Raw genomic sequence first — 12,120 nt, 5'->3', positions numbered from 1 at the left:
TCAGACTTGGAAGCCATTCTGTTGGATATGGTGAAACTGCAGGCGGAGCGATTGTATGCTGCTGATGATTCTCCTCTGGTGACCGATCAGACACACCCCGATACGCCTGATGTCACTGCAGGGTAGAGGAGGGGAGGGAAAGATTTAAAAAGGCTTTAATTCAAGAGTTTGATTGGAGCGGTAGACCTACAGTATGTCAAGACAAACATGCCATGAATCCTAAGTCATCCAATTCACTCCGACCTTCAACAAGGACATCTGTATGGGAGAATTTGATACTTTGAACAATTTAGCTCCGTAGGATGTAATGACTCAACACCACTCTCCAGTCAGAGTGAAAAAGGTCAATTCAGAGTGTCAGAGCGTATCAGCTCTATGATCAGTGCAAGGGTGAAAGAGGTGATGAGCCAAAGTATAAGTGCTGTGGTCTATTACACAGTCTGTTTTGCCATTTAAAACAAGGCTGCACATAGATATTTCTAATCCAAACCTTTCCAAAGCATATCATCTAATCAATATTGTTACATTTTGACAGGCTTTGTTTGTCTGTCCTGTTTCGTATCACTAATATCTATCTAGTAATATCTATCTAATAGATATACTAATATATATCTATTTCCTATGATAACTGCACTCAAAAACATTTGACTTGACTCACTCTATACTCATGGTTGAAATAGAGTCCAGTGTTGTGTAGCCTGCTGCCAGGAAGTTGTTCTTGTATTGGCTCATTTTGATGGAGTCCAGCCAATCGCCGATAGAGATGAAAAGAGGGTAGTCTGGCATGTCGTCTGGGGATTCAGGGAAACTAAGACAATAGAAAAAGATAGGTTAACATGCTGCTGGGTCCTATAGGTAGTATATCATATCATATGTACACTTCAGCACAGTTGTGAATCTATACTTAATCTAACCTCTGTACATCGTTCACCAGAGTGAGCAGGCTACTGGGGTTGCGTATGAGCTTGTCCAGGAAAGTGAGGATGTCACTGAAGTGCGGGCGCTGGCCACGCTCCTTCTGCCAGCAGTGCAACATCAGCTGGTGTAGCGCCACAGGACAGCCCATCGGTGCCGGGAGACGGTAGCCCTCCTCAATGGACAAAATTACCTGAGATAAACACGCATAAGCAGAAATCATACACCAACATGGTTTTCATGTGGTATCCAAAAATGGAAAAAATACTGGGCTGATTTTTAGGAGGTTTTCTCCTTATACAAGACTGAAAATACACTGTATCAATGTTGGATTCTGGAATTCAACATCATCTGCAAGCTCACATCTTGATTGGACATCTCCCAGTAGGGCCTCTCGCCATACGACATCACTTCCCACATGACAATGCCGTAGCTCCAAGTGTCGCTTGCTGAAGAAAACTTGCCATAAGCAATGGCCTCTGGTGCTGTCCAGCGAATTGGTATCTTTCCTCCCTGACACAAAACAGCAACACAGGACATGGCTGTGAAAGATATGTTCTGTATTGAAAACTACCCAACTGAGCACTAGATGTCATTTCAACCTCACTTCTCTGCTTTACCTCTCATATAGCCCAGGATCTTTTTGGCTGTATATAGCCCAGTTTAAGTCCAAGCAGTAAATGCATTATTATATATTTAAACAATACATTAACAGCTGTAAATATCAAAATGTGCACCGAAGAAGTACAAGACAATACTTTATTTTTATCTACCCCAGAAGATGTAGTCTAAGACATAGACAACTACTCTACTTCACTTTTAAACCCTATGTAGCCTCATTTTAGCCTAGACGTTTAGAACCATTTAGACATCTTTAAAACGGCTAATGAACATAAAATTGCTCAGTGGGACCAATCTTGGTTATGTAAGATTGCAACACCCTGTGGAGGAACGATTACACCCACACTCACTGTAGTGGTATATGCCGCTTCAGGATCATCTTCGAGAACTCTGGACATGCCAAAATCAGACACCTTACAGACCAAGCTTTCATCCACCAAGATGTTGCGAGCGGCTAGGTCTCTGTGAATGTAGCCCATATCTGACAGGTAGGTCATGCCCACTGCGATGCCACGCAGCATGCCGACCAGCTGGATCACTGTGAACTGTCCATCATGTGTCTGGAGCGTTAGTGAGACAGAGAGGACAGATGTGATGTAAAGAAGAGTGCATCTTCTCAGGACAGAAGTTATACATGACGCAAATCTGTAAATACGCCTCTCACCCGGAGGAAAGAGTCGAGCGCTCCATTCTCCATGTACTCCACCACTATCATTACTGGTCTGCCTGAAAAATAAAGGCATGATTAAAGTGAGGAACAGAAAAAGAGACAATAGAGACAGATGAGGAGAATGAAGAGGTAGAGAAGAAAACCTGCACGAACACACACACACACACGCAACACACACATACAGAGCTTACTCTTAGTGACCACTCCCTCGAGCCTAATGATGTTGGGGTTGTTGAACTGTCCCATGATTGATGCCTCACGCAGGAAGTCTCGCCTCTGCTGCTCCATGTAGCCGCCTTTAAGAGTCTTTATTGCCACAGCGATGTCAGTCTTCCCCGGGATACGCAAGCGACCGCTGCACACCTCTCCAAATTCACCTGCAAGATACACACATGCATGTACAACACACGCACACACACACGCACACACACACACACACACACTTTCATTTCTGCCCTGTCTCTTCACCTTGTCAAATATCTCATATTGTAGAATCAAACATTGAAAAATTAAGCCAATTTATTACGTGCATAATCTCTCATATATCACAAAACATATTCCAAGTAGTGTTAAATATACTGTGAATAAATACTGTGCATGGTTTAAAGTCTCATGGAGGGATTATATTATATTATCCCTCTGTACTCATCAATATTGTAGTCTTCCAGTATTAAGTTGTTTTATGTTCTTAGTACAGTACAATTGATTTTTTGGAATTCTAATCCAATAAAACTCTCCAAGAAAAATATCTGATGAAACAAAGACTGTGGCCTCAAATCTTGCAGGGTTCAGGTTAGTAAATCAATTACACTTGAAGTTAGAACAAAAAATGATTTCAGATGTGCAATGACATTGTGCTGTGGTTCCCTAACTTCTCCTGCCATTGTATAAAGAGGCAAGTGCACCCTGCCTCCACCAGGTGGAAGTCATGTTACTGAAACTAGACAAATGTAAAGTGCCTTCATAATTATTCATAGGCTAAATAGCAGAGACAATCTGTTCAATTTAATGAATCAATGAACATTATTATTCACAATGAGCAGCATTGGCTTTCAAATGTTTTAATACTCCTCTACTGTTCCTCTAGGCCACAATAAATAACTTTAAAATCATGCTCCTTTAAGATCCCTTGTGTCTGGGGTTGTAAAATTTAAAACTAGAACTTTATGCTGCATAACATTTCTTATACAATAAAACTATTGCTCAGCATAAAAATGCGATCACCTCACTCCGTCACAGGCGCTAGACTGGAAGGAGCATTGTGATAAATTGTCACTGGGATATCTTTATAACTTGCCTATGTAATCCTAAGTATGAATTGAGGAAATAACACCAAGACTACAGTGATAGGACATGCACTTCAACGTGCATTGAATAGCCTTTTATGTGTGTTTTGATTTTACCTGCACCAATCACCCTCTCGATGCGTATGCATGAGGGGTTTATCTCCTTGGTGAACTCCTGGACAGCCTGAGTCGGGTCTTCGTAAGTGTCTGGGTCCACATAGGTCTTTATCCCCGAGAACGGAACTGGAAGAGAAGAGACAATACATAAACTTTTTTGGAAGAGAAGAGAAGAGAAGAGGAGAGGAGAGGAGAGGAGAGGAGAGAAGAGAAGAGAAGAGAAGAGAAGAGAAGAGAAGAGGAGAGGAGAGGAGAGGAGAGGAGAGGAGAGGAGAGGAGAGAAGGTGAAACTTAAATGATCCCCATGGGGAAATTGGGTCATTGTAGCATATTTATCAAACTAATAGAGAATTCCTGTTTGCGTGAAAGAACTCTCAATATGTTGACTATTGGCAGATTTACATATATTTGCAGTTAAAAGACCTATGACTTAACAGCATATATGCAGGGAGAGCAAATGTGCAATGTTGGCTATTCATATTATAAGATCAAATTTACAGATGGAAGTAACATATGTACTGATGTAGTGAAATGTGTACAGGAATATATACAGGTCACAGGAGAAGAAAATAGAGAAAACAGCAAAAAAGCAGAGCATAAAGACAGTGCAGGCACCCAGGCTTTAGCTTCCCTCCTATATGGCTGAGGCTGGGGCTGTTGCTGCAGTAAGCATTGTGTAACTGGATGGTGGCTGGCACAAATGAAAACTTGAAGCGCTCCTTGGTACACCTCAGGGAGATGAGTTGGGGACTAAAGGAACTCTGTAGCTGTGTCAGCTCATCGTAGGGAGTTAAAGGCATTGTCTCTGATAGACTCCAGTTTGGACTCTACCCTCTACCTCTGCCTCCAGGGTGTCCAAGCTCTGCTCTATGACAGAACCAGGCTCTTTTTTTATACCAGTTTGTTGAGTCTGCTGGCAAACAAGAAGAATAGAACAGAAAATAATAGAATACACACATACACACACACACACACACAAAGAAAGGGTCTGTCTGTGCAGGGAAAGGAACACAAGGCCAGTCTGGCATGTACAACTTTCTGCCTGAATGAAGAGAGTAAATGTGCATGTGTGTGTGCGCGTGTGTGTGTGTGTGTGTGGGAGGGTATTGGTATGATAGAATGTTACTTTGTTGTTGTTTTTTTTTTTAATGCCCTTGTGCTTAAGTGTTGGATCAATCAAAACTCTCTAAATCGTGGCCAGAGATGGCGGAATGGTTTGGTTTGCCGCCTCTGGAGCCACATGTCTGTCCCTGCTGGCCTTAGATCGAATCCTGCCAGAGCGTTCTCTCTGTGTCTCCGTCTCTGCTTTCCAACTTTCTCAATAAATAACAACACAACATTTTGTCCCCCAAAGAATGCTGCAGTCCCCCTCTGGGCCAATCAATAACAAATATGTCACTTTGTTTTGACCTGTAATTGCAGCACCACACTTGGGGCAATCATTGTAATTGTGAAAACGGAACAAAATGTCAAAATCCGATAAGTGGTGTACAGTAGAGGATATGGTGTGTGACGCAAGGGCAAACACATGAAAGACGCTGCACCCCCCTTGGGCCAATCAGTTTAATTTTGAAAATGACAGAACACAGTGGTGAGATGCATTATGCCCCAATTTCCAATCATTAGTGTGTGTGTGATGGACAGTCGGACCAATCCATAGTCCCCCATGAGGAAATTAACAAAAAATTTTAAAAGGTGGGTGGACTGCCCATGCTCTTTTGTAAAAAAAAAAAAAAAGGGGGAAAAAACTCTCTAACCCAAACAAGTAGGAAAGAACATAAATTCTGCCCATGTTGATAGGTGCATTGAGGCAACTCAGGCAACTTTTGGGAACTGATCAGTCTTTCAAATAGTTATAGTTACATTATAGCTACAGTTTATAATTGTGTCCTTGATGAGACAGAAGGATTCATGCTGGCTCACTACTGCCCAGGTGTTAGTTTAGTTTAGGTGCATGCATGCCTTCCAGTGGGAAGATCCATGCTCACATTCAGAAGCAAAGAGACAGTGTGTACATTACCGTGTCCACTGTGGAAGCGAGTCCGCCTCTTCTCCTCCGACTTCATCCTGGCTTTGATGTAGCCCTGACACCTGGGACAGGTGAAGCAGTTGGCCAAAGAATAAAAGTCAACTTGTATTTCAACACCACATGAAACCCCCACCCCATACATCTGGGACCAAGCATCCTTTTCTTTACTGATCTCCACTTGGTTTTAACATTGAGGTTATTTGGCACTTGACCACCATGAAAACCAGAATATAAACTACTCACCAAGACCGGATAAAGTAAAAGTCCTCTGAGACATGCTTGTGACAAAGGGCTATATAAATAAACTTGACTTGACCGGATGCAGCTGGGACGAGTTTGTAGCGTTTGGATTTTTACTTCCCATTCATTTGAATGAGGCCACGAAAATAGCCTGAAAACTTACATTTAACACGTTGGTGAACAGATCCAACAACAGATCCCACTACTGTGATGTTTAATGGACTGTTGGTCCAGTGTTTTAGAATATAATTTCGCCAAATAGCATTTTTATTGATAGAAGAGAACATGCCATACCAGAGGGATACCATTTAGGGATAGTTCCCGTTTGGAGACCAGATCTACTTTTATTTTTAAATACTAATTTTAGTGTAAACCAAGAATAGAAATGCAAAATGACAACAGACCAAGGATTGCTTTATTGTCTTAAAAGCAGGATCTGTTGTTGAATATGTTCACAAACTTGTTAAATGTAAGCTTTCTGGCTATTTTCATGGCCTCATTCAAACACTACAAACTCGTCCCAGCTGCATCCGCTCTTGGTGAGTAGTTTATATTCTGGTTTTCATGGCGAGTGATAAGTGTCAAATAACTCCCATGTTTAAACTAAGTGGAACACTGCTTTAATAAATAACATTAGCAGAACACAAAGTATGGCATGTAACAAATTTACTAATCTACTACACAAAAGGTGCAACAGTGAACTTTCATTCTGAGAGGCAAAACTGCCTGCTCCATTTGTAAGAATCGCAGAGATGTCTGGCTTTCAACACGCATTTCCCACACAGTGCCATTAGCTTTATGCCTGTAATGCCACATTATCCTTTTGGTTTGCAAGACAACTACTGTGCTTGAAACATAGAGGAGCCCTATTTCTTCTTTTCAGTTACTGATTCTTTTACAGCAGTTTTAGTTCTTGCCTTTATGTAGCCCTTTATATTTCCTTCCATTTTCCCTCTTTTATTCTATTTCTCACAGCCCCTCATATTCAAGGCTTTTAAGGCTCAGTCTCTTGAGAGGGGAGGAGGTGGTAAGTAACATTGAAGTAACATTAAAGCACCCATATCTTCAGCAACAAGAACAATTTGCATCCACAATATAAATGCCATACAGGAGAAAGTAAGTAGAAAATGTCATGGTAGTGGAGCTCAGAGGTCTATTCAGCATAAATACAATACTTACACAAATACAACACAGATTAAAACATCAAATTGCTATAATCATAGACTCTTGCACCAAGCCAGTTCTATCAAAACCATTTTATGAAGTGCAGAATGGAGATTTCAGTGGTTAATAAGCATAGCTGGAGCACAAAAGACCTTGGTCAATAGTAGTTATAAATAAATCTCAGCAGGTAGCATAAATTGACGTTAAAATACTTTAATCTTCCTGACACACTGCATTGTCCTATGTGGCTCCATCTGGCACCTAAGCAGGCTAAAACACACATGCATGAAGTAATAGCTTTGATGTGGCCTGACTACTGGATCATTACTGTAAGATATTCTAATGTGCCACAAATGACACAACTCTTAGATTCAGAGGCAGACTGGAAATGACAGTCTGAGCTAGCCGATGGAAGCCAGTGGAACAGAGGAAACTGCTGGTACATGCAGGGTAATTAGGCAGAAAAGTGTCTCAACCAGCTGGAAAATAAGAGGGCCCATTAACAGACTTGTGATTGCAGCGGGCCACCCTGAAGATTATGAGGAGGGAGGCAAGGCAGATTATGAGTATACTGTATGTGTGTGTGTGTGTGTGTGTGTGTGTGTGTTTGTGTGTGTGTGTGGGGGGTTATCTTACCGTCCAGTGATGAGGAGGAAGAGGGTAAGGATGACCAACAGGGAGAAGCCTCCCACAGATGCTGTGACAACCACCAGCACCTGACCCTGATCAGCCATGTCAGGATCTGAGGAGAGCGAGAACACAGGAAAGGAGAGGAATTCCCGTATGATATTTCTATATTATACAACAGTTAGTTCTGGTCAGGTAATCTGATTGGACAGGAGGCATTCCATGAGTGCTGATATACAGTATAAGAGCACTGGGACATTTTTACGGGACGTGCTTTATGGTGTTCTAATATAAACAGTCTATGTGTTGCTTGGCAACACTTGGTGGTGGAATCCCGAGGGACAAATAAAAAAATCATAGTCTCAAATTACCATTACTTGATGAATAGCTTTGTTAATATAACTGTTGTATAAAAGCAATATCAAGCAACAGTGTATATACAGCCGTGCTGATACACAGTATAGCAGCACTCCCTCTTGTGTGATATTGCTTAAACAGAGGACTGTCCAATCAATACTTGTTAACATTAACAGCTCTCTCCCAGAGTTAGAATTGACACCTTACTTTGTGATGCACAACACAAAGCTGCTCATGAAGCTGCTCCTTTGGCAATTCATGGAAGACAGTAAATAGATTCAAAGAACTGTCCTCATTTGTCAATCCGTTCCTGCGCTGCTTGTAAATTCTTGCATTTAAAATGCAGCTGAACCAAAACATTTCTCCACATTTATCAACCTTGACAATACAAGGGGAAACATTCATACAGTACACTCTATCTGCCGTTTCAGTGATAAATCCTAAACATTGTTAGGTGCATGCTCATTCACGTTTTCCTTATTAGCATGTATTAACAACACAACCACTTTTGAACATATACGGAACAAACTGTGAATTCTTGAAATTGCTGCTGGTGGACAGTTCTGCATTTAGGGAGTAATTCAGACTGCATAAATTTATGCAGGTCTTACACAGTTTGAGATACACATGTTGGAGTTGTTCCTGTTAATGTGTGCACTGAGGATTTTGTCTGCACCCTCGCTTTTGTTTATCCAAAACCTTGATTTCTTTTCCATTCCCATTGGTACGGTAGAAAATTGGGCCATGGACTTTTCTTCTTTTCATGTCTTATATAAAATCTAAAATGATTTAGGCTATTCTGAACTTCTGCCTATTAGCATTGACAGTTTATTAAGTTTTTTTTGATAAGTTTATCAAAAAATGAGTTTCTCTTTTCTACTCAACTCAACAAGCCACTCGTCAATTGCCTTGCACATTGCAATGAAACTTTACACTAAACACTATTTTCTATTAAAATAGAAATAAATGTTTGCACTTCTTGGTTTGAACCTGGCCTAGGACTTTTGTCGCATGTTAGCCCCCCTCTGTCTCCCTATCTTTCCTGTCTTAGTCAAGCAAATAAATACAAGAAATATCAAAAAGACGATGTCTTCAGGAAAAAAAATGCATGTGAGATGAAGCTGTGAGTGTGGGTCGAAGGAATAAGGAAAAATACGACCTGTACATAAAAGAACATTCATCGAAGGATTTAGTGGACTCAGAATAGCCTTACAGAACCTATAAACATCTAAAGTAAATGCTGTGTTAATGCCTTAAGGGGCAATGAGTAAAAATTTACTGGCCCATAGCACAAAATGACAATACTATATCAATACCAATGACTCAGCGATGACTTCACCAGGCACTGAGATTTGAGCTGAGATATGGCTTTCAAAACTCCCTTTCTCGCCATAACCTGTTTTGGAACAAAAACTCCCCGCCCATTGTAATTTCGACACAAATCTAATTTCCAAATAGAGTGCAGAAAATCAGCAGCACTCATCCTGACAACACAGGCATATATACTGTACACACAATGCACACAAGCCAAACTACACATCCCATGCATGCCCCTTCCCCCACAGCCGTACCCTCCTCTTCAGTAGCAAACTCAAAGTTGGGGCTGTATGCCGTGTAGCCAGCAGCAGTGCGAGCGCGCACGTGGAAGACATAGACAGTGGAGGGTCTGAGGCCTGTGACCACCACACTGGGGGATTTGGTCCGCGTTGATGAGTAGCTCAGCTGCTCTTGTTCCTGGAAAAGTAGAGACAGATCATCAAAGATCATAACAACAAACGGTACATTGTAATACACCAGGACAGACAAATGACTCCATACCAGAGCACATGAGAACGAAACACATCATTTCCATGTTACAAACCACCGAGGCAGATCAAACCAGAACCTATTTAATGAACACTGAGAGATTAACAGAGGAGCTGGGATAACAATGAATTATGGATGACTTACACTTGCTTTGTTCTGCGCATTGCATTACCTGTGGTGTGTTTCAGCAATAAAAGAATTTCCCACTGTGGGATCAATAAAGTAGAGTAGCACTACACTGCATCACTATCACTACTAAGCAGTGAACCCATGTAATGCACAATCAATGTCTTAGAAAAATATCAAAGGCCCCTAAACGGAGATAAAATCACTATATTCATTATAAATTACACATATGATGAGAGTGAATACCTTCTCATAGTATTTGACCTCATAGTCCAGTATGTGTGAAGGCGGCTGTTCCACCTCAGACCAGGAGAGGGCGATGCTGTTGTAAGAGGCCCAGTCCTTTCTCACTACACCCACTAGGGCTGGACCTGAGGATGGAGTCAAAGAGGGCAGAGTCAGCAGTCATTACACACCTGTCAAGATTTGTAGTCAATAATTCATAAGTGCTAGAATGGTGCAAGCAGGAGTTTTGTAGCTTTTGAGGCAACAACAAAAATATGTGTTCTCTGTGTCATGTCAGACCTTGGACTTGTTTATCGATACAATTTTGAATATTCTCTATAGCCTTAAAAAAAAAACAACAATGCAGCTTACTTGACTGTGCACGTCCCCAAGAGAAAACCTTAAAATATAAAGATGAATATTCCTTTTTTTTCAGTTTTGAAGATGGGGAGAAAACCTGGCAAGAAAAATGCCAAGTCTGAAGAAGGCCTGAGCAAGCCCAGCGTCACCTGACCAAGAAGCCCCGGGGACTGAAGAGATGAGTGCTTCCAGCCATTTATTGCTCTATCCACTGAAGTGAACTCAAGCCTGAGTTCACCGAGACACCACTGAAAAACGCATTACAGAAGTGTCTTCAGCCATCAGAAGAAAGATTTCAAGCCTGAATAAAGGAATTCAGACATACATCTCTAAACTGAAAAACAAAACAGCAATGCCGGGTGTCACTCTCATGTAGCAAGAGGAAAGAGGAGCCTCATGTCACATATATAACATCGCCATACTCCAGGGTACAGCTGACCACCTGAGGTACCAGTTCTGAAAAAGGACCTGACGGTAGGTTTTAGGAGAAACAATTTCAGAATCACAGGAATACCCAAAGGGAGAGAAGGGTCAAGACCCAGACATTTCACTGTCCAGCTTCAGTATGATGTGCTGTCTGTGAGAAACATTTTATCATCCTGCCACAGAGAGTCAACTGCCAGTTACCCAAAACCATTGGACCCACAGCAACTGTTTACCCTGAGACTGCATTATTGCCACATTTGGGAGAATATTCTACACAAGGCTGCTGAGCAGACAGGAAACCACCTGCAATTCAAATATTTACCATCAATTATTCAGAATGCTTCGGCTTGAGCAGAATGTGATTCGGCAAAATAATAGACCCAGTCCCTCTGTACTAGACCTTGCTGTTAGGGAGATCTCTCTTGAAATGCTAATTCAAGCCCGGATCGATGTCTTAAACTCTCCTCCGGCTCAGAGAAGCAGATGCCCTACGACACACAGGGGGCCGGACACCGGATGGGGCCCTTCAGAGAGGCGACATGCCACTGTATTAAGTTGGACACACCGGGGTGAGGGGGCGAACTTTCACATCTTGTCAGGAAGCCAATAATTTCTAGCAGCACTTCTGCCTAGACATGACACTGTACAGTCTAGCAGCTCAACCATTTCAACTGGTATTAAAAGAAAAAGAGCAGAGAGGAGAGGTGTTCACATAGCGCTGGATTCAGACGTGGACTCCTGCAACATGCACACTTGAGATGATGGTTATGTAATTCAAGACGTGTCCACCTTCACATTACGATGCACAGATTCTGACTCTAACTTAAGTCTATTTGTATGCACATTTCTTTACGCACCTGAAACCCTGCAATATGTCCCATCTGTTTCATGAGGCAAAACAATAAATCTGTGTACTAAATGCCAACTACATCAAATAGGACATGAACTGCTGAGTCACAGAAACCTAAAGGAAAAGAATTAGAAATTAATTGACTCTACTCTCTCTATAACTGGAATAGTATTTAAAGCAATCTGACAACTCTCTACAATGAAGCAGACAAGCTGTGTCCTGCCATTTAAAGTTCCATAGAGTTTTTAAAGGATCATCAAAGGAGGCAGCACTACCAGGGTGTCAAGAAATCATTTAAAGA

General features: G+C 41.6%; 1 protein-coding gene across 1 annotated transcript in view; it reads right to left on the bottom strand.

The window, feature by feature from the left end:
* epha6 (eph receptor A6) overlaps positions 1-12,120 on the bottom strand; it is a 58,763-nt gene continuing 46,643 nt past the window's right edge. The window contains exons 9-20 of the mRNA XM_071526743.1: positions 10,205-10,329; positions 9,598-9,760; positions 7,679-7,784; positions 5,630-5,700; positions 3,610-3,735; positions 2,398-2,583; positions 2,201-2,262; positions 1,887-2,096; positions 1,279-1,428; positions 915-1,108; positions 659-808; positions 1-115 (exon numbers count right to left, since the gene is read on the bottom strand). Of these exons, the coding sequence (XP_071382844.1) occupies positions 1-115; positions 659-808; positions 915-1,108; positions 1,279-1,428; positions 1,887-2,096; positions 2,201-2,262; positions 2,398-2,583; positions 3,610-3,735; positions 5,630-5,700; positions 7,679-7,784; positions 9,598-9,760; positions 10,205-10,329 (1,658 nt within the window). The remainder of the gene's footprint in view (positions 116-658; positions 809-914; positions 1,109-1,278; positions 1,429-1,886; positions 2,097-2,200; positions 2,263-2,397; positions 2,584-3,609; positions 3,736-5,629; positions 5,701-7,678; positions 7,785-9,597; positions 9,761-10,204; positions 10,330-12,120) is intronic.

This window comes from Centroberyx affinis, unplaced genomic scaffold (genome assembly GCF_046629955.1).
Source record: "Centroberyx affinis isolate AG114_WGS23_722 - 3 ecotype Tasmania unplaced genomic scaffold, CSIRO-AGI_Caff_v1 ptg001450l_1, whole genome shotgun sequence".
NCBI lineage: Eukaryota > Metazoa > Chordata > Actinopteri > Beryciformes > Berycidae > Centroberyx > Centroberyx affinis.
Note: the sequence above shows the minus strand (reverse complement) of the source record. Positions and strands in the feature narration are given on the sequence as shown.